This window comes from Molossus molossus, unplaced genomic scaffold (assembly GCF_014108415.1).
Source record: "Molossus molossus isolate mMolMol1 unplaced genomic scaffold, mMolMol1.p scaffold_m16_p_11, whole genome shotgun sequence".
Lineage (NCBI taxonomy): Eukaryota > Metazoa > Chordata > Mammalia > Chiroptera > Molossidae > Molossus > Molossus molossus.
Genome location: NW_023425346.1, coordinates 101755738 through 101782582, shown reverse-complemented (window position 1 = coordinate 101782582; position 26845 = coordinate 101755738). Strand labels below are relative to the sequence as shown.

Genomic DNA, 26845 nt, shown 5'->3' with positions numbered 1-26845 from the left:
TTATCCTCATCCGAGGACATTTTTGCAATTATCTTCAGGTAGAGCGGGAGGGAGAGAGGGAGGAAGAGAGAGAAACATCGATGTGAGAGAGACACATCAACTGGTTGCCACCCACACGACCCCAACCGGGGCCGGGGACAAACTGCAACTGAGGTACATGACCTTAGCGGGAACCGAACCCGGGACTCTCCGGTCTGCAGGCCAATGCTCTAACCGCTGAGCCAAACCGGCCAGGGCCAGAAAATATAAGCTTTGCTGGACCACCTACAACAGAGAGGATGGGCCGTGAATCCACAGACAACCCAAGGTTCAGGCACCATGTTTTGGAGTTTTTGGAGTCATGTGGTCAGGTAAGAACCACATTGTCTCTGAGACTATTATAGGCAAAATACACTCCTATCCTGTATCAAAAATGGAGAAGTCCAGGCGTTTGTGGGAATTATTGGTGAAGTATTGTACCCCGCTGAGTGTAATGCCTAGTTCAGAAAGGAAATGGGGGGGGGGGGGGCAGACAGCAGGCAAAAATACCAGCCATACAGATTAAGGCTCTCAGAAGCTCATGGGCGGGGCTGCCACTGGATTGGACGGTTCAGTGACCCTGGAAGGATGGGCTGGGCGGGCGTTAGAGCCAAAACAGCAAAGGGAGAGAGTGCCCCTTGGATTTTGGTCCCAACGAGGAAGGGGGCAGAGGTCAGATACACCCTGATGGAACAGCCAGCTACAGTGAGAAGTTCCCTTCCCAGCAAGGGGTGGATGGGTAACAGGCCCCACCAGCCTGCCTCTGCCTCGGCTCCGACCCCTGCACTGACTAACGGCGCTCGCCTACAGCAGGGGAGTCCCACCTCCGAATGCTCCCGTTCCTGTCGCTGGGTTGGCCCCTGCCACCTGCAAGGAAGGAGCAGGGGAAATCCTGACTGGAGCCTGGTACTCGGATGGCTCCAGCTATCTGTGTATCCGGGCGGCACTCACCACCCAACGGTCTGCTGATACTGTGTGGAAACAGGAACAAATCACAGTAGCCAATGGACTGAGTTAAGAGCCATCTGGTTGGTAATCACACATGAACCTTGACCTCTGATCCTGTACTAAACACCGGGCTGTTTTGAAAGGATTGATTCTGTGGCTTGGACAATGGGAAATAGAGGGGGGAATAGTTATGAGCGAACCTTTGTGGGGACCAGAGACGTGGAAAGATATTTGGGCTCGCCTACAAGAGCCTGAGACAGATCTGTTTGTGTTCCATGACCCTGACCCTAAGGAGTCTGTACATCCAGGTAATCAGGAAGCGGGTGATTTGGCAAGAATATCGCTTGAGCCATGGTCAGTTTGGCTCAGCGGTTGGAATGTCGGCCTACGCACCAGAGAGTCCCGGGTTCAGTTCCCACTAGGGGCACGTACCAAAAAAAAAAAAAAGACTATCACTTGAGCAACCGACCCGTGTGTGGACACTGCAGATTGGGTACCCCTGGTGACTAGTGACAGGGGTCACACTTCAAAGGACAGGATGTACAGAAACAGGGAAAAGAATGTGACATTGACTGTAGGTTCCACCTTCCTTACCACCCACAGGCAGCAGGTCGGTAGAATGGAAGAACAATGTCCTTAAGCAACAGATAAAATGACTAAGTGGAAAAGCCACCTTGCTGGCTGGACAAAGAGCTCTCCCAATACACTGAAATGACCAACCCGTGAGGCCTGCTGATCCCTCCGCCAGGCTGAGCACGTGGATGGCAGCAGCCAACCTGCTAAAGGTGTTGAAAGCAAAGGACACGGCACCAGCGCTGACCCTCGCGATGGACCAAGGGGCCATGGTAATGAGGCCGTGGTAACAGCAGAGACCTGTTGCCTCTGGAATGGGACACTTTACTGCTATCTGCAATGGAACGTTCCACTGGGGTGGGTCAGTCACTTCACGCCTCTGGGCGGGGAGGAACTGTTGTCTCTGGTGAGATCCTGTTACCCCGAAGCAGTCAGGACCCGTGGAAGGCACGCTGCACGGCCTGGGACATGCACTGAGAGAGGAGAAGGGAGGCCCTGGTCTGACCTGCTCCCCTCCCACTCCCTCTTCCCCACCGGAACGCACCACCTCTTCTGGCCCACTGTATGGGTGATACAGCCTGGTCGAGTTCCCAAGGCTGCGCTCACTTCAACACCCAAGATCAGGCTACGAGTTTAATTCTCATTGAAGAAGACTTCCCACTAAATACCTGTCTTTCCGACCTTCTCCTTCCGCTGTTCCTGTGGTGTCCAGTTACAGGGGGGCACCCATGCCATCATCCAAACCAAATGTTATGGTTTTATTCCAAATATATTTGTCAATATTTCTTCGTTTGCACATACGAAAACTCATATGCCCTAAATCACCTGACCCTAGGCCTAGGGGATTTGTTAAAACATGGCTTTGGGTCCCATGTGACATGACAGGAAAATTGTTACTGATATTTAGACTGTTTTTTATGTCTCTTTTCTTCTATGTGGCTGCACTGTTGCCATGGGTTGTGTTTCCAGTGTGGTCAGCTGGCAACTAAGCGAGCTACTGCCATGCTCCTGACACCTCTCACTGGCCACGTGGGCACTGTGCAGAAGAGGGTGGTGCGTGACGGGAAGAGCGGGGGCAAGAGGGGTGGAGTGTGGAGGGAGGAGAGGCTGTTCCAGGATGTGACTGCTGCTGGACCCGCAGGCTGGACCTGGCCAGGAGGGGGCGAGCTGGCTGCCTTAGAGACTGATCTTAGTCAACGTTTGTTCTGACATAAGTCAACATCCCTCCCCTGCCTCCCACTACATGCTGGCTCCTGGAACAGGCCATTGTCCTGACCTGGTCAAGCATATGAAGTAACTTCTGTACCTGGAAGTATTCTCACACTACTATTCATGACTTTCCCCTCCCCACCTTTTATCTTGTAGGAGTCATTGGTACCTGCCAAGCGACACGGGGATCCCTTTCATCTTGCAGCCATACACACAAAAATGCCTTTTATGTAGTTTTCCTTAATAAACTCTATTAATTATCAGACTGAAGTCTTTCCCTGACCTCCACTATGGATGTAGATTATCAGGCTCGGGGACTTTCCTGGGTCTGCATCTGCATGTGCTAATAACTTCCTGTATGTTCTTTTATAAAAAACATGTCATTTCCTTACATTCAAAGTTATTTCCCTTATCATTCCTGGTCATTTTGACCATATATATATATAACATTTTATTCCTTAAAACTTTATTTTTTTTAAATTCTCACCCAAGGATATTTTTTTCCATTGACCTTTATTTATTTAATCTTCACTTGAGGGTACTTTTCCATTTATCTTCAGATAGAGTGGGAGGGAGGGAGAGAGAAACATCAATGTGAGAGGGACACATTAACTGGTTGCCTCCCGCACAACCCCAACCAGGGCTGGGGACCGAACCGCAACTGAGGTACGTGCCCTTGACCAGAATCGAACCCATGGCTCTTTTGTCCTCGGGCCGACGCTCTAACCACTGAGCCAAACCAGCCAGGGTTCCATTGACTTCTAGAGAGTGAAAGGGAGGAGGAGAGAGAGAAACCTTGATGTGAGAGAGACACATCGATAAGTCATGACCCCAACCAGGGCTCGGAATCGAACCTGCAACCCAGGCATGGGCCCTTGACCGGGAATCAAACCTGAGACTTATGAAAGCTATGGGCTAGATTTTAGGCGAGTGTTTCTATGGCTATTTGCTTTGTTTTGTTTTTAGACTTCTCCCCCACTCTGTTTTCCTTCAGTCTTAGGAATTGAGAATATCGAAAATAGGTGTGCTTTGCCCGGCTGGTATGGCTCAGTAGATTGAGCGTCAGCCGGTGCACCAAGAGGTTGCTGGTTCGTTTCCCAGTCAGGGCACATGTCCAGATTGCAGGCTTGATCCCCAGTAGGGGGCATACAGGATGCAGCCAATTGATGTTCCTCTCTCATCTCTCTCTCTCTCTCTCTCTCTCTCTCTCTCTCTCTCTCTCTCCCCCTCATCCTCTCTCTCTAAAAAAATCAATAAAAACATATTTTAAAAAATGCCTATCAGGGTTTGAATCTCAGCTTTCAATTTGGCCAAAATCCTTTCATGTGTCTTGTTAGATAGCCAGGACAAACAGTAAGTATTTCTGGCAGTATTGTACAATCTGATGGCCTCCAGAGGGTGCAGAGGTTACTACCCCCAGGCATTCCCTCTGAGAGCCAGAGGGACTGGACAGCGGGCTTGTCTCCAGCAGGCTGACAGCCACGCCAAGCCCTTAGGACACAGCAACAGCCAGCCCCCGAGGGAAGGGTGATAAAAACCAAAAGCACTCATACCAAAACACCAACAGTCACTGTGCCCAAAGACTAGTTCCACAAATATTTTCTCCTAATACAAATTTAGGAAAGACCCTCACCACTCGGCCTCCCCTGCGCTCCGCAGGTAGAGACCCTGGTGTCTGACTTGGCAAGAACTCTTCCTCTTCGCCAGCTCGTGTTGGAGGCCCCGGGGCCCTTCCACCGCCGCGGCTCCGGGCGAGCAGCGCCTGCGCAGTGAGCTGTCCTGCTCGCACTAGCAAGGTTGCGTGTGACCATGAAAACTTCATAGACGATCAAGAACGAGTCATCTTTATGGCAAAGTACTGAAAGTTCTCTCACGAGTGTTCCTGCTTCGCTTCCTGACTCCCCTCCTGCGCCAGGACCAATGTTCTGGCATGTCCCCAGTGACCAGACCTGTCAGTCTTAGGCACCGGATAAAAACCTTAAAAAACACACTTTCCATGCATCTGCCCCTTCAAGGTAAAGCCGATCAAACAGATGTTAGGAATGTTTCCATGGACGCCTGACTTTGCGGCCAACGATGTGTCTGACAGTGACCCTCTCCTACCTACACATTCAAAAACTTGGAAGCAGAAACTGTGTTATAAAATTTAGATCTAATTCACATACATAAAATTCACCCTTTTATTTATTTTTACTTTTTTGTTACTCCTCACCAAGGAGATTTTATATATATATATATATATATATATATATATATATATATATATATAATATTCTCACCTGAGGATATTTTTCTATTTATCTTCAGATAAAGTGGGAGGTAGGGAGAGAGAAACATCAGTGTGAGAGAGACACATTGACTGGCTGCCTCCCACATGACCCCAACCAGGGCTGGGGACCGAACTGCAACAGAGGTACGTGCCCTTGACTGGAATCGAACCCACTACTCTTTGGTCCTCAGGCTGACACTCTAACTGCTGAGCCAAACTGGCCAGGGCATATTTTGCATTGATTTTTAGATAGAGTGGAAGGGAGGGAGGGAAAGAGAGAGTGGGAAACATCAATGTGAGAGAGACACATCAATGGCAGCTGGATTCTAACCCCAGCCTTTGCACAGTCGATGGGCGAGTTCCCAGTGAGCGCGATGATCCAGTGAGCCCAGCTACTGATGCCCTTCTTCCATCAAGCTCTGTGACAGCCACTAAGATCCAGGACTGGGGCAGGAAGAGAGAAACCAAAGACCTTCTATGCATACATGCATAACCAATACACACAGACAATAGTGTGGGGAAGGCAGGAGGGGGTGCGAGTGGGGAGGAAGGGTCAAGGTGGGGGAGGAGAGACATCTGTAATACATTCAACAATAAAGATAAGTTTAAAAAGAAAAGAATAAACTTCGTACTTTCTGCACCACTTCAGATACAGATGCAATTTTAAGGACTTAATTGTTTCGAGAGAGACAAGCTGATTTAATAGTCTTTTAAAGTCTTCTGCAAGTTTAACCATTTCAGTGTTTCTGTACATGATGAATTTATACATGTGCTGCAAGGGGAAAGTAAGCCAGTTCGAACGAACCAGTGGTAATTCATCCAGATTTCTCCAAATGGTTTTGGTTCCTCTACTGTTTGCTTAATAACTTGGCAGAGAATATGCACTAACAAAGGGTAACGTTTGCCCATTGGTAGAGAATATTTTTCAGCTTTCCCTCCAGTACAGTGTATCATTTTATATCTAAAGATACTTTTGTCTAAAACTACAACTTTGAATATTTGAGTTTTAAGTCCACTTTATTTCAAAACCTTGCTTTTTAACACCATTGTAGTAAAAACACACACACACACAATATTTTGTACCAATATGAAGATACAGATGAAAGAAATGCATCATTATTAAACAATAATGTTAATTTTTAAATCCCATTCACCAATATCATAAAGGTTTTTTTCATTAAAATCCAGTTAGTAATTTCTCATTATATCAATAATTCATCTTAGAAAGTAATCAGAAAGTATGCATTTACATTTTTTATTTATTTTATTTATTTATTTATTTTTTTGTTCAGATAGAGCGGGAGGGAGAGAAATGGAGAGAGAGAGAGAGAGAAACATCGACGTGAAGGGACACATCGAGTGGCTGCCACCCACATGACCCAACCAGGGCCGGGGACAAACTGCAACCGAGGTACATGCCCTTAGCGAGAACCGAACCCAGGTCTCACTGGACCGCAGGCCGACGCTCCAACCGCTGAGCCAAACCGGCCAGGGCTACATTTTTTATTTTTAATAATAACTCCATGACCTCATTTCAACTCATAAACCAATAAACTTACAATGGGAAGTCTTTCCATGAACATAACAGTTCTATAGAGAGAAAAAAGATCCAGGATTGGAATAATCCCCCGAGAGCCAGGCCTTCAAGTTGGTGTCCAATCGAGATTTCAGTAAACAAGGAAGCATGCTTCATCATCTTAGTATTTCTAGTGAGAGCTAATTTGTTTTCTGCATTTGTGTAAATGTGCAAATAAATTTGTAATTCTGTTAAAATACATTGAAAAGTATGGTTGATTTCACCTGTCTGGAATTCTTCCAAAAGTTCCCTTTAGGTGGGTTAGATACTCAGTAAGTGTAGCTATACTAGAGTGGGTGCTCCGAATGTTAGCCTTGGGGTGGAGGTCAGACAGGTGTGGCATCTGCACCTCTCCTCCGGCTTCCCATCTCCTACCTCTGCCCCCCTCCCTCCAACAAAACAGAATGTCTTGTCCACACAGTAGCCAGGGTGATATTTTCTTTTCTTTTTTTTTTTTTTTATCCTCACCCGAGGACATTTTTCCATTTTTTGTTCAGACAGAGTGGGAGGGAGAGAGATGACGAGAGAGAGAGAGAAACATCGACGTGAAAGGGACACATCGAGTGGCTGCCACCCGCACGACCAACCAGGGCCAGGGACAAACTGCAACCGAGGTACATGCCCTTAGCGGGAACTGAACCCGGGTCTCTCTGGACCGCAGGCCGACGCTCTAACTGCTGAGCCAAACTGGCCAGGGCAGGGTGATATTTTCAAGCATCATGTTATGCCGGTGCTCAAAGCCTTCTGATCACACACCAGGCTGTGGATTGGTTTGAGCTCCTCCCCCCTGGGGCTCCCCATCGTCGGGTTTTATCTCCTTTGATCCAGTGACTGGCCCCCAGCCTCACTGGATTGCTGCCTCAGGATCTTTGCAAGGCTGCTCATTCAGCATTACTCAATCCTCCTGCTTTCAGTCTCTGGACACCTGTCTGCTCCTCGGGGAGCCTCTCCCTGCTCCCTGACCTCCTAATCAGAGGTACCTTTCCCTCCCCTGACTCACACACACACTCTGCTCCCACGTGCTAATGATTTCTTTCCAGAACATATCGGCGTTGGCATCGGTTGTATAACAGTTTAGTTGATTCCTGTGTCCCTCCCAGGACAGAGGCCCAGGGAGGCAGGCAATCTAGGTGCAGGATAGGGGCAAGGGCTGTTCGGGGCTGCCCAAACCTCCGGCTCTGCCAGTCTGAATGGGCATTGGAAGTGACGTGTCAGAGCAGAGGAGTTGGGACGGGCTGCTCTTTTCTGTGTTTCTGTCTATTCCTCTGTGTAATGGTACCAGGCCTGGCCCAGTGATTCTGTCAGTCCCCAACCACCACCACCACCATGTGACCCAGCAGCCTCCTCTGCCACCAGGTGCCCTCAGGGCCAGTTACAGGGTGACAGGAAGCCACTGTTACCAGGGCAGCTCCAGACTGCTCAAGTCTCAGGTCGCCCAGTTTGGGGGTGGGGAGTCCAGAGCCGCCTAGAGGGCCGTGGGTGCAGCAGGAAAGCCACCTCCTCAGCCTCCAGGGAGCCCCGTGGTCGGCCGCGCGGTGGGGTGCGGGCACCGCTGCTCCCCTGAGGCTCATGTGTGCCCACAGGTAAAGGGCAGAACACAGAGGCTGGAGGTGGGTCCTGGGTCTGAAGGCTTTGGGCAGGGGTGCGGCTGAACCACGGGTGGGAGACCAGGAGGAGTGGGGTCAGGGGAGGTGAGCGGTTAAGGCACCGCGGTCCCCAGCAGCAGCAGCAGCGGCACCCCGGTCACCAGGGCCAGCGAGGGGCCTGCGGCCGGCCCGGGGGGCGCGGCGCCCGGGGTGCCGGCGGGGGGCGCCAGGCCGCAGGCGGCGTAGGGCTCCAGGCAGGCGGCGAAGGCCATGACGTGCGCCACCACGTGCTGCTCCTGCACGCCGTGCACCAGGTGCGCCTGCGGGCCGCGCGCGAACACCGCCACGTCCTCGCCGCCGTGGGTCTCGGACGACAGGGGCACGGCCGCCTGCTGCCTGTAGCTGGGATCATCTGCCGGACAATGGGGGTTCAGGGTGGCGGTGCAGGGGACTGGGGCAAACTCCCCGCCCCCACCGCGGGAGTTCCCCGCGGAGGCCCCCTGCCCGCCCCCCGCCCGCACTCACTGCTGTGGTCCTCGCTGACGTTGGGACGGACGCCGCTGCCGTTCACTGCGAAGCCCGGGCCGTTGCCATACAGGATGGAGGTGTAGGCCTGGCCATCCGACGCCTCCTTTGGAGCCAGCCCTGCGGGGAGGAGGGCACCCGTGAAGGCACCGTCCCCTGGGCGCTACCCCAGGCACGGCCCGCCTGCTCGGGGACCTCCTCCGCCTACAGCCCTGAGCTTATGGCTGTCACGGCCCGTCCCACGGAGGACACACCAGGCTCACAGCAGGATCTGCCAGGAGCAGGGAACAGCGCCTGCCACCCTCCCCAGACCCACCGAAGATAGAGCTGCCACGAAGAGTGTAGCCGCCAAAGGTGAAGACGTGAGAGTGGTCAGCAGTGACCAGGGTCAGCGTGTCCTCCTCTCGTGTGAGCTGGAAGGTCTTGTTAATGGCATCGTCAAAACTGACGGCCTCGGTGAGCGCCAGGTAGGCTCTGCCCTCATGATGACCTTGGTCAATGCGGCCCCCTGCAGACAGACCACGGAGGTGGGGGTGGGGGTGGGGAGCTGCCCTGAGAGCCCTCCCTCTGCCCAGTGAGGGGCTGCCGCTCCCTCACCTTCCACGAAGAGGTAGAAGCCTCGGGGGTTCCTGCTCAGCAGGCGCACGGCCGCCTCTGTCATCTCTGCCAGGCTCGGGTCCTGTGCGGTGTCTCGGTGGGCCTCATACTTCATGTCCCCTGGCTCAAACAGGCCTGTGGGAAAGGGGGTGGCAGTGACCCAGGAGCTGTGCAGGGGGGTCCGTGCACACACCCGTGCACACACCTGTGCACACAGGCTTGGTGTCCGGGGATCCGGGAGGACAGGGCAGGGAGGGGGCGGTCATTACCCATGAGGCGTGTTACAGACGGGTCCTGGGATGCCTGAATGAGCTCCGTTCGGTTCCACACATACCGGGCACCCTGGGAGGGACAGAAGCAGCCTCAGCCCACAGCCCTTGGCCCTGCTCTGCCCTCGTCCCTGCTCTGCCCCCTGCTCCCACAGGCCCGTCACCTCATGCTTGGCCTGCCACTCCTGAACCAGGTTCCGCCTGTCCTTCCGGACTCCGTTCTGAGAGGCATCACCAGGGTACTCAGGGTCCTGGGTCCCATCGGGAAACATGTACTTGCGACCTCCCCCCAGGATCACCTGGAGCCAGAGGATTAGGGCAGGTGAGCTTGGGGCCTGGCTGGCCCTTTGCCTCCTGGTCAAACAATCCCAGGTCCCCCCACCAGGTCTGTGGCAATGGCCTGGCTTGCCGCTACCTTCTGCACCACCATCCCAAGTCCCCAGAGACTCTGCCAGGCCCCAGGCCTCAGGTTGTGGGTTGCCTGGGACTGTGGCCAGCGTGGGGCCCACGCCCTCTGCCCGGGTCCCCACTGCCCTTCATGACGCACGTCAATGTCCACGTTGGAGATGAGCTGCGTGGCGATGTCCTGGCAGCCCTCCTGCAGCGCCTGGGCAGGCATGTTGGCATCCGAGTACCAGTTGCGGTTCACCGTGTGTGCGTAGGTGCCGGCTGGCGAGGCGTGCTGCACCCTGGTTGTGGTCACCACCCCTACTGACTTCCCTGAGGGTGACGGAGGTCAGCGTGAGCTACTGTGGTCTCTGGGCCTGACCCTGCCCACCAGGCAGCCCGAGCCCACCTGCTTTCTTGGCCCGGCTCATCACGGAGGTGACCTCGTTGCCACGTGTGGTGCTGCACTGGTTATATCGGGCTGCGGCACTCACGCCGATGGTCTGGTAGTTGGTCTTCACCCCACACAGGTAGGCCGTGGCTGTACCTGCGCTGTCTGGCACTTGTCTGTCCACATTGTAAGTCTGGGGACAGAGACACCCTCAGCTCTCCTCTGGGACAGACACCCAGATCGTGGCCAAGCCCTGGGCCCCTAACTCAGGCCCCATCCTCCGAAGGCCTCCTACCAGGCTCCCTAGGCCTACCCCACCCCTGTGGCGTGGAGCACCCTGAGGCCCCCCAGACTTACCTTGGCCAGAGCCAAGTATGGGAACTTGTCCATGGCCAGGGGGGTCTCAGGTCCCAGCTTGTCATGTAACTGCCCCTTGAGGATCCGAGCTGCTGTCACCGTGGACACCCCCATCCCTGCGGGAGGAGAACTTTGTCAGGTCCGAGCCGCCAGGCCTGGCCGTGTGCATCGGCGGCCCTGGGCCAGGACCGTGGGGCTCTGGGGCGTGGACGGCCCCGCACACTCACCGTCACCCAGGAAGAGAATGAGGTTCTTGGCGGCTGTCTGGATGGGCTGTAGCTTCCTGGCAGTGTCCAGGGCCTGGGCTGCCTGGCGGTTCCAGAAGGTTGGGTCTTCCTCCTCGGCTGGGGGAGAGGAAGGCCGGTTAGCCTTGGGGGAGTGCCCTGTGTGTGGGGTCTGCCGGGAGGCGCCCCATTACCTGGGATGACACCGAGGGACAGCTGTAGCCTCAGGCCCAGCAGCAGCAGCGCCCAGGCTCCCTGCATGCCTGCGGGATGGCGGGAAGGTGGCGGAGCTGGGACTCTGGTGAGGCTGGCACTGGGGCAAGGCTGAGGCACCCAAGTACCAGCTTCTGGAGAAGCTGTTGGGACTCAGACCAGGGGAGGACTTTATCCCCGGCTGTAAAAGGCTCTGTGTCCCTCCCTGTGCCCCTGGGACCCACTCTGACCCCACCCCTGCCCTGCTTACAAAAGGGAGGCTGTAGGGTGTGGCAAAGTCTAAGGCACACTTCCTGGACAAGGCAGGGCCATCTGGAACTGGACAGGCCCCAGCTGTCGCACAGGGTAGAGTGGAGTCAGGGGGTATATGCCCTCTTGGTGAGGAGCATTTGAAGGGTCCTGTGGGGTCATCCCAACTTTCTGCTGCCACAGTCATCGGGACCCATCACTCGTTTATTTACCTCATTTTGTTCTGTGTTCTCCTTGAGCCAGATGGGGGCCAGGTTGGCTTCTGGGTGCCGAGGGAGGTGGAGTGTGCGGACAAGGCAGGTGGTAACCTCACAGGGTGATCTTATCGTACGTTCTTAACCCGGCAGAGAACGGTGAGCGAATAACTTCTGAAGTCAAAGGTTTGTATTTGCCTCAAGCAAGTCCTATCCATCGTTTCTGTGCATCTGGGTGAACACGTCTCTGAAGTGCCTCTTTTCAGAGCCCCAGAAGGAAAACCATCCTCACGGGAGCCCATAATTTTGTTACCTGCCCTGTAATCCAGTCCTGTCTTGCTTTCTCTCTGCTCCATGGAATCCTCCTACAATTCCTCCTCAATTCCAAACGTATGAAAGAAACTGCAAACTGGCATTCCTGGAAGCACCTCTGTCTGTTCAGATCGTGCCCCCACGTATATCCTTTGTTTGGCTCAGATACATCTTCATGAAGATTCTCTGCAGGTTCAGACACTCTGACATCAGCTTGCAGTTGGTGCAGCTGGCAGGATTCTGCGTAAGCTCGCCCGTGAGCACGCGCACACCCGGACCAGGTGTGAGGGACCAGTGTGCTCTTTGGGCTCTTTGATTCTCGTTAGGTGATCTTGGTGAGTCTTCTCTTGAAATCCCTAAACTACCTGCTTTAGGTAGCAGTTCCTGGCCGCATTTGACTTGTTCTTTCTATTTATTATTTATTTAAAGAGTTGTTTTTTTTAAATTTAGAGAGAGGAATGGGATGGGGAAGAGAGAGAGAGAGAGAAAGGTGGATGTGAGAGAGAAACATTGATCGGTCGCCTCCTGCACGTGCCCTGACTGGGAACGAACCTGCCACCTTTTGGTGTACAAGACAACACTCTAACCTATTTCAGTTGTTTTTAATTGGCTCAAAAGAAAAATGAAAATTAACATGGGAAATTGTGCCTCCAAGGTTGACAAGTGCCTGATAGGCAGCCTGTCCCTTCAGTGCACCAGCAAGCTTTACGTGCCATTTGTACGGAGCCTTGACCTGCGAGCATTTACAGAAATGGGGAGAATTCACTAAAAGTGATATCAGCTTAAGATGAGCAGAATGGGGCTCTTTTGATACCTCTCAATTAATTTTTGTGTACTAAATTGGAAAAAGCAGGCTCTAATATTGAACTGAATTAATAAGGTGCTTACTTTGATTAGAAAATAGAAGCGTGGTCCTGGCCGGTTTGGCTCAGCGGTTAGAGCGTCAGCCCGTGGACCAGAGAGTTCCAGGTTCGGTTCCCGCTAAGGGCATGTATCTCGGTTGCAGTTTGTCCCCGGCCCTGGTTGGGGTCGTGTGAGTGGCAGTCACTCAATGTGTCTTTCTCGCATTGATGTTTCTCTCTCTCTCTCCCTCTGTCTGAAGATAAATAGAAAAATATCCTCCGGTAAGGATTAAAAAAGAAAAAAAAAGGAACACAGGTAAACTTTCATCTCTTTGGGAATTGAAGAACATTTAAAAGACTAAATTTTTTTCTCGTTAAGGAAGTTAATAAGAAACTTTTAGAAACTGTCTGTGAACTGAAGGAGGCTTGAGGCTGCCCAGTGCCTCTTTCTCCAAGGGCCCCACCCCTTCTGCACGGCCCTCCCCTCTCTCCACATCCTGTGACCTGTTCCAACTAATACACCTATCAGTTTCTTTCTTTTTTAAAAAGATTATTTTATTGATTTTTATTAGTAGTATTTATTTATTTATTTTTATCCTCACCCGAGGACATGTTTCCATTTTTGTTTTAGACAGAGTGGGAGGGAGAGGAAGGAAGAGAGAGAGAGAGAAACATCAACGTGAAAGGGACACATCGAGTGGCTGCCTCACGCACAACCCCAACCAGGGCCGGGGACAACTGAAGTATGTGCCCTTAGCAGGAACCGAACCCAGATCTCTCTGGACCTCGGGTCGATGCTCTAACCGCTGAGCCAAAACGGCCAGGGCTATTTTATTATTATTTTATTTAATTAATTAATTAATTAATTAATTAATTTATTTATTTATTTATTTTTGTTGTTCAGATAGAGTGGGAGGGAGAGAGAGAGAGAGAAACATCGATGCGAAAGGGACACATCGAGTGGCTGCCACCCACACGACCCAACCAGGGCCGGGGACAAACTGCAACCGAAGTATGTGCCCTTAGCGGGAACCGAACCCGGGCCTCTCTGGACCGCAGTCCGATGCTCTAACCGCTGAGCCAAACCGGCCAGGGCTATTTTATTATTTTTAAAAATATGTTTTTATTGATTTTTTTTAGAAAGCGAGGAAGAGATAGAAACATCCATGTGAGAATCATCAATCAGCTGTCTCCTGCATGCTCCCTACTGGGGAGCGAGCCCACAACCAGGGCATGTGCCCTGACCCGGAATCCAACTGGGATGACATTCAATCCACTGAGCCACACTGGCCTGGCTAAATTTTTTTTTTTTATTAACTTTTAGAGCGGGAAAGGGAGAGGGAAAGAGAGAGAAACATCAGTGTGAGAGCAAAACATCAATGGGCAGCCTCCTATATGCCCCCCACCAGGGATCGAACCAGCAACCTTTTGGTGCCCAGGATGATACCCAACTAACTGATCCACACTGTCCAGGGCACGACGATTGGCTTCTGAGAGCAAAGCAGCAGAATGGCCAAGTAGGGTCTGCTGGAAAACTCCGATAGAGGATTGTTTTTAAAAACAGAGAAACATATCAAGGACAAATAAAATCTTAAAGACTTAGCCATCTGAAGGAATAAACTTATTTCAATTGTGATAAATTAATAAGTTTTATCTTATTGTATCTATCTCATGGCTTAAAAAATGTTTTTTAAATCGAACTATTTGCCTTCTTCTTCCTCTGCCCTCCCTCCCCAGCCTTCCCCGCGAGCGGACGCCGAAGGGCCGCTGCCTCGCTTTTTCTTATTTCCCCTCCCCCCCCTTTCCTCCTTTCCCCCTTCCTCCCTTAAAAAATAAAAATAATAATAATAAATTAAATCAAACTATTTGGTTGTGTCTGACTATAAATGTGTATGTGTATGTATATCTACCTGCAGAGGATATTAGAAGTAGTTTACAGAGCTGTTTAATTGGCTTAAATAAATTGTTTATATAATGCCCGGGTTGTGGGCTCCATCCCCAGCGGGGGACATGCAGGAGGCAGCCGATCGATGTTTCTCTCTCTCCCTCTCTCCCTTTCTCTCTCTCTCAAAAAAATCAATAAAATCACATTTTAAAAAACAACAACAGAGAAACAGGCCAAGAAAAATGCAGGGAATTAAGCCCACCTTTTTCACCAAACCAGCTCTGAGATTCCCCCCCCGAAAATAGAGTGGATGAAAATTCAGCAATATTGATGAAAAACATACTTGATTTCTTCGGATGTTTTGAAAAAACTTCAAATAACTTTCAGGATTGTCTGCAGACAGTTTGAGGATCATCAAATGGTCCAGAGCTTATCTCAGCACTTCTTGAAGGACTAGTGAGGGGCTTGTAACCGATTAAACAACGTGAACTAAACTGGTCAACCACGTATGTTAGCAATTCTGGCCCATCGCTTATTTAAAACTATTCAAAGGAAAGAAAAGGACAAATCTACCAAAATGATGAGTTCACGGCTTCAGCAGCTAAGCAATCAGGTCAGAGTCCCCGAAAGACTTTCCACTGAGGTTAAAAAAAAAATTATAAAAAGCCTGTTTCTACTGTAAAAAAATTGTAGAAAACTGAAATGGGATTTAGAAAGAAAAAAAAGAGAGAGAGACAGGAGCAAGCATGGGGCTTTTCTGAGGACTATGAATGGCGTTTCTTTAAAAAATTTTTTTTTTTCTTTATTGATTTTAGAGAGAGGAAGGGAGAGAAAGAGATAGAAACATTGATGAAAGAGACATCAATTGGCTGCCTCCTGCATGCTCCTCACTGGGGATTTGGCCCACCACCTGGGCATGTGCCCCGACCGGGAATTGAACCAGTGGCCTCTCGGTGCATGGGTCAACGCTCAGCCACTGAGCCACACCGGCCGGGCTGAACAGTGTTTCTTTCCCTTTGTCCTCATCAATGCTTTACAAGAACTTGACATCACCATGAAAGGGGAAATTACTGCTCTGGCTGGTATGGCTCAGCGATAGAGTGTCGGCCCTCGGACCAAAGAGTCTCAGGTTGGATTCCGGTCAGGGGCACGTACCTTGGTTGTGGTTTGTCCCCAGCCCTGGTTGGGGTCATGTGGGAGGCAATCAGTTGATGTGTCCCTCTCACATAGGTGTTTCTCTCTCTCCCTCCCACTCTATCTGAAGATAAAAAAATATCTTCGGGTGGGGATTAAAAAAAAATCTGGCTGGTTTGGCTCAGCGGTTAGAGTGTTGGCTCACGAACCAAAGAGCCCTGGGTTTGGTTCCTACAAGGGCGCGAACCTTGGTTGCAGTTTGTCCGTCCCCGGTTGGGGTCGTGTGGGTGGCAGCCACTCGATGTGTCTCTCTCACATCGATGTTTCTCTCCCTCTCCTCCTCCCTCTCTCCTTCCCACTCTATCTGAAGATAAATGCAAAAATGTCCTCCGGTGAGGATAGAAAAAAAAACAAAAACGGAAAGTTACAAGGCCCTTGTAGATACTGGGGCTACTTTATCTGTTCTTAACCGTACCCGGTAAACTTGCCCTGCACCCCTCCCCCTCGTACAAATTTTAGGTATTGCTGGCTAATCAACCAATTCTCTTTTTAAATCAGAACCCGTCCCCTTCCAACCAGCGAGTGTTATGGGGCAACAGATCGTTTTGCTAATCAAATCTGCCCCAGTTCACCTGAGACTTTCTTCAAACCCACGAGGCCCACATATTCTTTTCTCAGAAGGTGAGATGTGTTTGCAGCGAAGTGAATCAGCTGCTGAATCTAGTGGGAAGGTGGTTTTAAAGGAACCTCCACAAGGGGAAACTAACCCTGAGACCAGATGTTTGAGTCAGGGCCTCCCTGTGGCGCTCTGGGCTCCTCCCAGTCCAGATATCAGGAAGATCAGCTCAGCCATTCCTATCAGAACAGCTACTGACAGCACTTTGCTTCTGCCCACTATTTGCCAATGTCCTTTGAGACCTGATGTGCTGGCTGGAACTAAGCCCACTGTACAAGATTACTTTAAAAGGGGTTTATAATTCCATGTATGAGTCCCTGTAATTCTCCCATCCTTCTAGTAAAGAAACCTAATGGAAAAGGCCAGAGATTTGTACAGGACCTCAGAGCTATAAATAGTTATTCCCAGCCCTGGCTAGGATTCTCAGTTGGTTGAAGCATCATCCTGTACATCAAAAATGTTGTGGGTTCGATCCCTAGTCAGGGCACATATGGAAGGTGACTGATAGATGTTTCTCTCTCATGTTGATGTTTTTTTCTCTCTCTCCTCCTTCCCCTCTCTCTAAAGAGCAATACAAGCATATTCTCAGGTGAGTATTGAAAAAAAGTTATTCCCAGACATCCTGTGGTTCCAACTCCACGTACCCTAGTATCAGCCATTCCTGGGGACTTGCTCTTTTCCATTAGACCTCTGCAGTGCCTTTTCCAGCGTTCCCGTGGAAAGCCGTCGGCCTCTCTTCCCGTCCCCCGGAAGAGCTCCAGTGTACTTGGAAGGGAATGCATGGGGAGATGCCGCGAGGCCCACCCATTTCTCTCAGTACTAAAGGCTGATTTAGCCCTGGCCGGTTTGGCTCAGCGGTTAGAGCGTCCGCCTGCGGTCCGGAGAGACCCGGGTTCGGTTCCCGCTAAGGGCATGTGCCTCGGTTGCAGTTTGTCCCCGGCCCTGGTTGGTCGTGCGGGTGGCAGCCACTCAATGTGTCCCTTTCACGTCAATGTTTCTCTCTCTCTCTCTTCCTCTCCCTCCCACTCTATCTGTACAAAAAAATGGAAAAGTGTCCTCGGGTGAGGATAAAAAAAAAAAAAAAATACTAAAGGCTGATTTAAATGATGTTGATTTTCCCAGAGATTCCATTCTAATCCAATATGTAAATGATTTACTTTCATTCTCTAGGTCATAACGAGACTCTCAAAAGGACACAGCTTAACTATTGTAACATATAAGCTATAAAAGGAGACGAGGTCTCAAAAGACAAACTTTAATTCTGTTTGCCCCAAGTGAAATACGTTGGCATCCTCCGTCTAAAGATGGGCTACTAATTAACCCTGAAATACTCAGATGAATCCTGTCATTTCCTCTTCCAAGAACTAAGAAATAGCTTAGGGGCTTTGTGGGGATATCTGGATACTGTCACAATTGGGTTCCAAATTTTTCATTAATGGTGCAGCCTCTACAATCCTCATTAAAATCAGATTGACTTGATCCCATTTAGTGTAGCCTTGATGGGAAATGGGGTGTAGATGCTAAAGGAAGAATTATCTGAAGCTCTCACTTTGGGACCCCCTAATTATAAACTTCCTTTCTTCCCTTTTATCCATGAAAATAAAGGAAATACTGTAAATACGGAGAGCATCATAGTTCTAGACGATATTATAGTCAGCACTGGACTGGATACCAAAAGGCCCCCTCCCTGTAGGAGGGCAATCTCTGCAGCAGCCACATTATACAAACAAACATTTAACCATTTATGTTCCTTATTCTGTCGAATCTTTGCTAAACTCTCTCCATACTCAGCATTACTCAATTGGCTTCCTATGTGTATGCCTGCTTTTTACACTTAATATTACCGTTGCTCAATGTAACAGTCTTTTTTTTTTAATCCTCGCCCGAGGATATTTTTCCATTTATCTTCAGGTAGAGAGAGAGAGAGGGAGAGAAAGGGAGAGAGAGAGAAGCATCGACATGAGAGGGACACATCAACTGGCTGCCTCCCTCACGACCGCGACCAGGGCCTGGGACGAACTGCAACCGAAGTACGTGCCCTTGGCCGGAATCAAATCCAGGGCTCATTGGTCTGAGGGCCGACACTCTAACCACTGAGACAAACCAGCCAGGGTAATGTAACAGTCTTAACCCAGCAACTGTACTACTTTCTTTACAGGATGAAAATACCGATTGCATTTTACTTACTGACCACCTTCTTGCTCCTAAGGATGATTTACAGAAAACTCCTATGGATAGTGTTGACTTATTTGGGTTTACAGGTGGATCTTATCTCAAAGATGAACAGGGACATAACTCAGCTGGATATGCAGTCATATAAGCTCCGCCCCACAAGCCACATCAATTGCTAACTCAAGCTTGTTCATTGGCCAAAGAGCAAACAGTCAATATTTACACTGAATAGTTTCTATGCCTTTGGTGTAGCTCGTGACTTTACAATGTTATGGAAGCAGCGAGACTTCTTAACTTCCTCGGGGCAGTCCATAAAGAACGGAAAACAGGTTGCAGAATTATTAGACGGCATACAACGACCAAGACAATTGGAAATAATCAAGATGCCAGGACATGCTAAAGCTACCAGCACGGAAACAAAAAAAAAATCATTTCGCTGACGCAGCAACTAAACAAGCAGCCATGAGTAATCAAATAAGCTGGGCCCAGGAATGTTCTTTGCTCCCTGCTAAATCAACAAAAGATTCTGTTTGAAAAAAATGCATAAATTAGTAGATGATTCATTTCATTGCACTCCCAGGAAAGAAGACTTCAGAGACCGTGGCTTATAACCAGCGGAGACCGTCTACTGAAAACATCACAGACTCTCCAACCTCTCACTAGAAAAGACCAGATCAGGTGTTAGTATCGAATCCATGTGCAACTAAACCTTAAAAAAAGTTGTTGTTGTTGTGTGCAACTAAACTTAAAGGGGCTAACTCACAGATTTACCTTTTCTCATCTAAAAAAGGTGCCTTGCCCTGGCCGGTTTGGCTCAGCGGTTAGAGCATTGGCCTGCGGTCCAGAGAGACCCAGGTTCGGTTCCCACTAAGGGCACGTACCTTGGTTGCAGTTTGTCCCCGGCCCTGGTTGGGTCGTGCGGGTGGCAGCCACTTGATGTATCCCTTTCACGTCGATGTTTCTCTCTCTCTCTCTCTCTCCCTCCCACTCTACCTGAACAAAATATTGAAAAATGTCCTCCGGTGAGGATAAAAATAAATAAATAAAAAATAAAACAAAAAAGGTGCCTAGCCTGGCCTGTTTTGCTCAGTGGTTAGAGCATCCACCCGTGGACCAAATAGTCACAGGTTCAATTCTAGTCAAGGGCACACGCACCTCAGTTGCGGTTCGTCCTCGACCCAGGTTGGGGTCATTCGGGAGGCAACAGTCAATGTGTCTCTCTCACACACATGTTTCTCTCTCTCTCCCTCTCTCCCACTCTATCTGAAGATAAATATAAAAATAGCCCTGGCTGGTTTTGCTCAGCGGTTAGAGCATCGGCCTGCAGAACCAGAGTCCTGTTTGGTTCCCACTAAGGGCACGTACCTTGGTTGCAGTTTGTCCCCCTGGTCTCACGTTGATGTTTCTCTCTCTCTCACCCCCTCTCTCCCTCCCACTCTAATATATATATAATATATATTAAAAAGGTGCCTAGCCAAGTGGACATCTGCCCCGTCTCTGCCACTTGCCTGTACCTACAAGGGACATCAAAGATTCCTCTAGGATGAGAAGCTATTGACATCAGAGGCAGACAGTTATCCCAAGACATTGACAAGGCCTGTAAACCTATAGATTGATATTGAACTCAGAATCCATTTTCCTTTTTGTAAGTATGTTTTTATTGATTTGAGAGAGAGAGGAAGGAGGGAGGGAGAGAGAGAGAGAAACATCCATGTGAGAGAGAAACATCAATCAGTATGCACCCTGACCAAGGATTGGACTGGCAACCTTTTGGTGCACGGGCTGATGCTCAACCAACTGAGCCACACCGACCAGCACCAGAATCCATTTTCTTTTATAGTCTTTACCAGTCTGTTAATGATATTAGTTATCATAATAGTTATATTTATTCTTTGAGTTTTTCTATATAGTCTGTTTATGACTACTGAAGATGTACAAGATAACTGTTAATACTCTTTACAGCTTATGTAAATATTATACTAGATGCAAAATACAGACAGTGAGACAGACAGCAAAACCAGGACCATGATAGTTCATAGGACAGAAATGACCGAGTGTTTTCTCAATGAAGGTCACGTGACCTGACTGCCGTCCATTCACCCGCCCTTTCCTTGTGAGGAAACTGTGGCCTCAACTCACGTCAGTGGTCATGATGCTGCCCTTTCCCCAGGGGCCTGCCATTTTAATAAGAGGGTGATGCTAAGACTTCCCAGGAATGAGTCTTCTGAGCCCTCTAAGACCACACTATCGGACCAAAAGTTGGGGCAATTGCAGGCTCGTGTTGGAGGCCCCGGGCCCGTCCACCCCAGCGGCTCCGGGTGAGCAGCGCCTGCGCAGTGAGCTGTCCTGCTCGCACTAGCAAGGTTGCGTGTGACCATGAAAACTTCATAGACGATCAAGAACGAGTCATCTTTATGGCAAAGTACTGAAAGTTCTCTCATGAGTGTTCCTGCTTCGCTTCCTGACTCCCCTCCTGCTGCAGGACCAATGTGCTGGTTTGTCCCCAGTGACCAGACCTGCCAGTCTTAGGCACCAGATAAAAACCTTAAAAAACACACTTTCCATGCATCTGCCCCTTCAAGGTAAAGCCGATCAAACAGATGTTAGGAACCTTTCCATGGACGCCTGACTTTGCGGCCAACGATGTGTCTGACAGTGACCCTCTCGTACCTACACATTCAAAAAACTTGGAAGCAGAAACTGTGTTATAAAATTTAGATCTAATTCACATACATAACATTCACCCTTTTAATTTTTTTTAATTTTTATTTTATTTATTTTTCCTCACCCGAGGACATTTTTCCATTTTTTGTAGATAGAGTGGGAGGGAGAGAGAGGAAGAGAGAGAGAGAGAAACATCGATGTAAAAGGGACACATCGAGTGGCTGCCACCCGCATGACCAACCAGAGCCGGGGACAAACCGCAATCAAAGTACATGCCCTTAGTGGGAACCGAACCCGGGTCTCTCTGGACCACAGGCCGACGCTCTAACCGCTGAGCCAAACCGGCCAGGGCTTTTTTTTTTTAGATAGAGTGGAAGGGAGGGAGGAAAAGAGTGGTAAACATCGATGGGTTGCCTCCTGCACAACCCTGACCAGGGCCAGGGATGGAACCCACAACCCAGGTACATGCCCTTGACTGGAAATCCAACCCACGACCCTTTGGTCCGCGGGCCAACGCTCTAACCGCTGGCCAAACTGGCCAGGGCTAATTCACCCTTTCAAAGAGTACAGTTCAATGTTTTCTAGAATGTTTGAAGTTGTGTGGCCATCACCACCAATTCTAGAATAGTCTATTTCTAAAACCTGTAGCTTTCAAGTGCAGGGTTGCCTTGGGTTTTGAGTACATTTATGGAACTAACATGTGGCGCCTTCCCGCTGGTTGGTGAGAACAACTGACCGGCAACAGGGAAGACAAATAGTAGTGGATTCTAACCCCGACCTTTGCAGTGGGTGGGCGAGCTCCCGGTGAGCGTGACGATCCAGTGAGCCCAGCTACCGATGCCCTTCTTCCATGGAGCTCATTCCTGAGACAGCCACTGAGATAGATCCAGGACTGAATGACCTCCCTGAGGGCCAGGCCTTGAAGGCACGTGGCTGTTCGGTGGAGACGACAGCACCGTAAGGAAGCTCGCCAGCTAGCACAGTGACACAGGCAGCATTTCTATTGGCAGCCTGCGCCCCGCCCCCCCACCCCGTTTCCTGCCTCTTCCTCTGCTCCCTCCCTCCAACGGCACAGAATAGTCTTCTCCCCTCAGTAGCCAGGGTGCTATTTTTAAGAATTATCTTATGTCCCTGCGCCAAGCCTTCTGCTCACACACCGCAGTCTGGATAAACTCTGAGGTCCTCCCCACCCCTCATCTCTGCCCTCCGACCCCGTCTGATCGAGCTCTTGGCCTCAGGGCGCCCGCCAGCATTGCTCCGGGCCCTTCCATCGGCCGAGCCCTCCTCCCGCAGTTACCTCTCCCCTGCGACCACATACTCCCTGCCCCCAACACGAAGGATTTCTCTTTCTAGGACATGTCAGCACTGGCATTACATTGTATAAGTTTTATTTTTTTTCCGTGTCTCTTCCAGAATAGAGGCCCAGGGAGGGCAGGGACTATTCACAAATCCGTGCGCCGTGCCCACGGGGCTCCAGCGTGGGGCACGGGCTGCTCTGCGCTGGCCTTCTGTTCCTGGAATCTGTCAGCCCGGCTGAGCATTGCTGGGAGGTGACCAGCTCAGCAGCTTCCTGGCTGGGGACAAGCCTCCTCTCCGCTGTGCCCCTCTCCTGTGAAATCGCACCACTGGGCTCCGAGGTGAGGCAGCCCGGGGCTTCATGTCCACGGGTGTACTGGCCACAGCAGCCCCCTGGGCCAGGAGGTGCCTGCAGGACGGGCTGTGGGGACACAGGACGCTGCTCATCTCCAGGATACCAACCCCAACATGTGCGGGAGTCCTCAGGTCCCCAAGTGCTACAAAGCTTTTCCGGGCAGTTGGGGCTGGGAGCCCAGAGCAGCGCAGGGGACCCTGGGTGCCTCACAGGCCACCACCTCAGCCCCCAGGGCGCGCACAGTCCGGCCATCAGAGGCGGCCAAGAGGAGGGGCAGCCGGCAGCCAGCAGGTGAAAGTCTGGGGCTGGAGGCTTGGGGTGCGAGTGTGGCTCACTGTTGGCGTAGGACCTTGAGGGACGTGGGGTTCCAGGGTGGGGAGTGGTGGTCAGCACACGGCGGTCCCCAGCAGCAGCAGCAGCGGCACCCCGGTCACCAGGGCCAGCGAGGGGCCTGCGGCCGGCCTGGGGGGCGCGGCGCCCGGGGTGCCGGCGGGGGGCGCCAGGCCGCAGGCGGCGTAGGGCTCCAGGCAGGCGGCGAAGGCCATGACGTGCGCCACCACGTGCTGCTCCTGCACGCCGTGCACCAGGTGCGCCTGCGGGCCGCGCGCGAACACCGCCACGTCCTCGCCGCCGTGGGTCTCGGACGACAGGGGCACGGCCGCCTGCTGCCTATAGCTGGGTAGCCCTGGCCAGAGGACGGGGTTCAGGTCGGGCGGGCAGGCGGTTTTCCCCCTCCCGCGGTCCGCCCAGGCCGCGCCCGCCCGCCGCCCGCACTCACGGCTCTGGCTGGAGCTGACTTGTGCCCGGGCGCCGCCGTTCACTGCGAAGCCGGGGCCGTTGCCATACAGGATGGAGGTGTAGGCCTGGCCATCCGACGCCTCCTCTGGGGCCAGCCCTGCGGGGACGAGGGCACCCGTGAAGGCCCCGCCACAGCTCTGCCCCCCTGGGCGCTACCCCAGGCGCGTCCCGCCTGCTCGGGGACCTCCTCCGCCTACAGCCCTGAGCTTATGGCTGTCACGGCCCGTCCCACGGAGGACACACCAGGCTCAAGCAGGATCTGCCAGGAGCAGGGAACAGCGCCTGCCACCCTCCCCAGACCCACCGAAGATAGAGCTGCCACGAAGAGTGTAGCCGCCAAAGGTGAAGACGTGAGAGTGGTCAGCAGTGACAAGGGTCAGCGTGTCCTCCTCTCGTGTGAGCTGGAAGGTCTTGTTAATGGCATCGTCAAAACTGACGGCCTCGGTGAGCGCCAGGTAGGCTCTGCCCTCATGATGACCGTGGTCAATGCGGCCCCCTGCAGACAGACCACGGAGGTGTGGGTGGGGGTGGGGAGCTGCCCTGAGAGCCCTCCCTCTGCCCAGTGAGGGGCTGCCGCTCCCTCACCTTCCACGAAGAGGTAGAAGCCTCGGGGGTTCCTGCTCAGCAGGCGCACGGCCGCCTCTGTCATCTCTGCCAGGCTCGGGTCCTGTGCGGTGTCTCGGTGGGCCTCATACCTCATGTCCCCTGGCTCAAACAGGCCTGTGGGGAAGGGGGCGGCAGTGACCCAGGAGCTGTGCAGGGGGGTCCGTGCACACACCCGTGCACACAGGCTTGGTGTCCGGGGATCCGGGAGGACAGGGCAGGGAGGGGGCGGTCATTACCCATGAGGCGTGTTACAGACGGGTCCTGGGATGCCTGAATGAGCTCCGTTCGGTTCCACACATACCGGGCACCCTGGGAGGGACAGAAGCAGCCTCAGCCCACAGCTCTTGGCCCTGCTCTGCCCTCGTCCCTGCTCTGCCCCCTGCTCCCACAGGCCCGTCACCTCATGCTTGGCCTGCCACTCCTGAACCAGGTTCCGCCTGTCCTTCCGGACTCCGTTCTGAGAGGCATCACCAGGGTACTCAGGGTCGTGGGTCCCATCGGGAAACATGTACTTGCGGCCTCCTCCCAGGATCACCTGGGGCCAGAGGATTAGGGCAGGTGAGCTTGGGACCTGGCTGGCCCTTTGCCTCCTGGTCAAACAATCCCAGGTCCCCCCACCAGGTCTGTGGCAATGGCCTGGCTTGCCGCTACCTTCTGCACCACCATCCCAAGTCCCCAGAGACTCTGCCAGGCCCCAGGCCTCAGGCTGTGGGTTGCTGGGACTGTGGCCAGCGTGGGGCCCACGCCCTCTGCCCGGGTCCCCACTGCCCTTCATGACGCACGTCAATGTCCACGTTGGAGATGAGCTGCGTGGCGATGTCCTGGCAGCCCTCCTGCAGCGCCTGGGCAGGCATGTTGGCATCCGAGTACCAGTTGCGGTTCACCGTGTGTGCGTAGGTGCCGGCTGGCGAGGCGTGCTGCACCCTGGTTGTGGTCACCACCCCTACTGACTTCCCTGAGGGTGACGGAGGTCAGCGTGAGCTACTGTGGTCTCTGGGCCTGACCCTGCCCACCAGGCAGCCCGAGCCCACCTGCTTTCTTGGCCCGGCTCATCACGGAGGTGACCTCGTTGCCACGTGTGGTGCTGCACTGGTTATATCGGGCTGCGGCACTCACGCCGATGGTCTGGTAGTTGGTCTTCACCCCACACAGGTAGGCCGTGGCTGTACCTGCGCTGTCTGGCACTTGTCTGTCCACGTTGTAAGTCTGGGGACAGAGACACCCTCAGCTCTCCTCTGGGACAGACACCCAGATCGTGGCCAAGCTCTGGGCCCCTAACTCAGGCCCCATCCTCCGAAGGCCTCCTACCAGGCTCCCTAGGCCTACCCCACCCCTGTGGCGTGGAGCACCCTGAGGCCCCCCAGATCTTACCTTGGCCAGAGCCAAGTATGGGAACTGGTCCATGGCCAGGGGGGTCTCAGGTCCCAGCTTGCCCTGTAACTGCCCCTTGAGGATCCGAGCTGCTGTCACCGTGGACACCCCCATCCCTGCGGGAGGAGAACTTTGTCAGGTCCGAGCCGCCAGGCCTGGCCGTGTGCATCGGCGGCCCTGGGCCAGGACCGTGGGGCTCTGGGGCGTGGACGGCCCCGCACACTCACCGTCACCCAGGAAGAGAATGAGGTTCTTGGCGGCTGTCTGGACGGGCTGTAGCTTCCTGGCAGTGTCCAGGGCCTGGGCTGCCTGGCGGTTCCAGAAGGTTGGGTCTTCCTCCTCGGCTGGGGGAGAGGAAGGCCGGTTAGCCTTGGGGGAGTGCCCTGTGTGTGGGGTCGGCTGGGAGGTGCCCCATTACCTGGGATTACACCGAGGGACAGCTGTAGCCTCAGGCCCAGCAGCAGCAGCGCCCAGGCTCCCTGCATGCCTGCGGGATGGCGGGAAGGTGGCGGAGCTGGGACTCTGGTGAGGCTGGAACTGAGGCAAGGCTGAGGCACCCAAGTACCAGCTTCTGGAGAAGCGGTTGGGACTCAGACCAGGGGAGGCCTTTATCCCCAGCTGTAAAAGGCTCTGTGTCCCTCCCTGTGCCCCAGGCAGCCACCCTGAGTCAGCCCCTCCCCGTGGTACAAGGAAATGGTAGGGTGTGACTGAGCCTTTGAGCAGGGGTCTTGAAATGGTGGGCCGTGTGCATAGGGCAGGCCTGGTGTCTCCCAGGGGAGGGTGGGCAGGAGAGGCAGTTGCTCTCTAGGTGAGGAGCACTTGCAGGGCCCTGATGGGGCCACCCCACCCTCTGTTCCGGAAGTCCTGGGACCTGCCATTTCTTCCTTCACTTCATTTGTTCAGTATTTCCGTGCGTCACCTGGGCCCAGGCTTGGTTCCTGGTGCTGAGGTGGGGTGCAGGCCCAGAGCCTGGGCTGGGACCTGGTTTGGCTTCCTGATGTCACCCTGGAGCTCACATGGCTTGGCCTGGGCAGGTGGACAGGCGCTGGGCCGCAGGGTGTGCCCGTGAGCCTGGGCCCAGAGTCCTGTTCTGTGGAAAGGGGTGGGATGGTGGTGACAACAGAGCGGGACCTGGTCTGTGTGTCCAGT

At 52.6% G+C, this 26845-nt stretch overlaps 2 protein-coding genes across 2 annotated transcripts; both read right to left on the bottom strand.

Moving 5' to 3' along the window:
- Positions 1-8292: 8292 nt before the first annotated feature.
- LOC118625395 (intestinal-type alkaline phosphatase-like) lies at positions 8293-11190 on the bottom strand. The gene is made up of 11 exons (XM_036254353.1): positions 11124-11190; positions 10933-11049; positions 10706-10821; positions 10367-10541; positions 10118-10290; positions 9735-9869; positions 9571-9643; positions 9302-9436; positions 9021-9212; positions 8705-8824; positions 8293-8591 (listed from the first exon to the last, which is right to left on the bottom strand). The coding sequence occupies exons 1-11, from the start codon at positions 11188-11190 to the stop codon at positions 8293-8295; spliced, it is 1602 nt and encodes a 533-aa protein (XP_036110246.1).
- Positions 11191-23307: 12117 nt separating this feature from the next.
- On the bottom strand, positions 23308-26181 carry LOC118625066 (intestinal-type alkaline phosphatase-like). The gene is made up of 11 exons (XM_036253363.1): positions 26115-26181; positions 25924-26040; positions 25697-25812; positions 25357-25531; positions 25108-25280; positions 24726-24860; positions 24562-24634; positions 24305-24439; positions 24024-24215; positions 23700-23816; positions 23308-23606 (listed from the first exon to the last, which is right to left on the bottom strand). Exons 1-11 carry the CDS (start codon positions 26179-26181, stop codon positions 23308-23310), a joined length of 1599 nt encoding a protein of 532 aa, XP_036109256.1.
- Between the last annotated feature and the right edge of the window lie 664 nt (positions 26182-26845).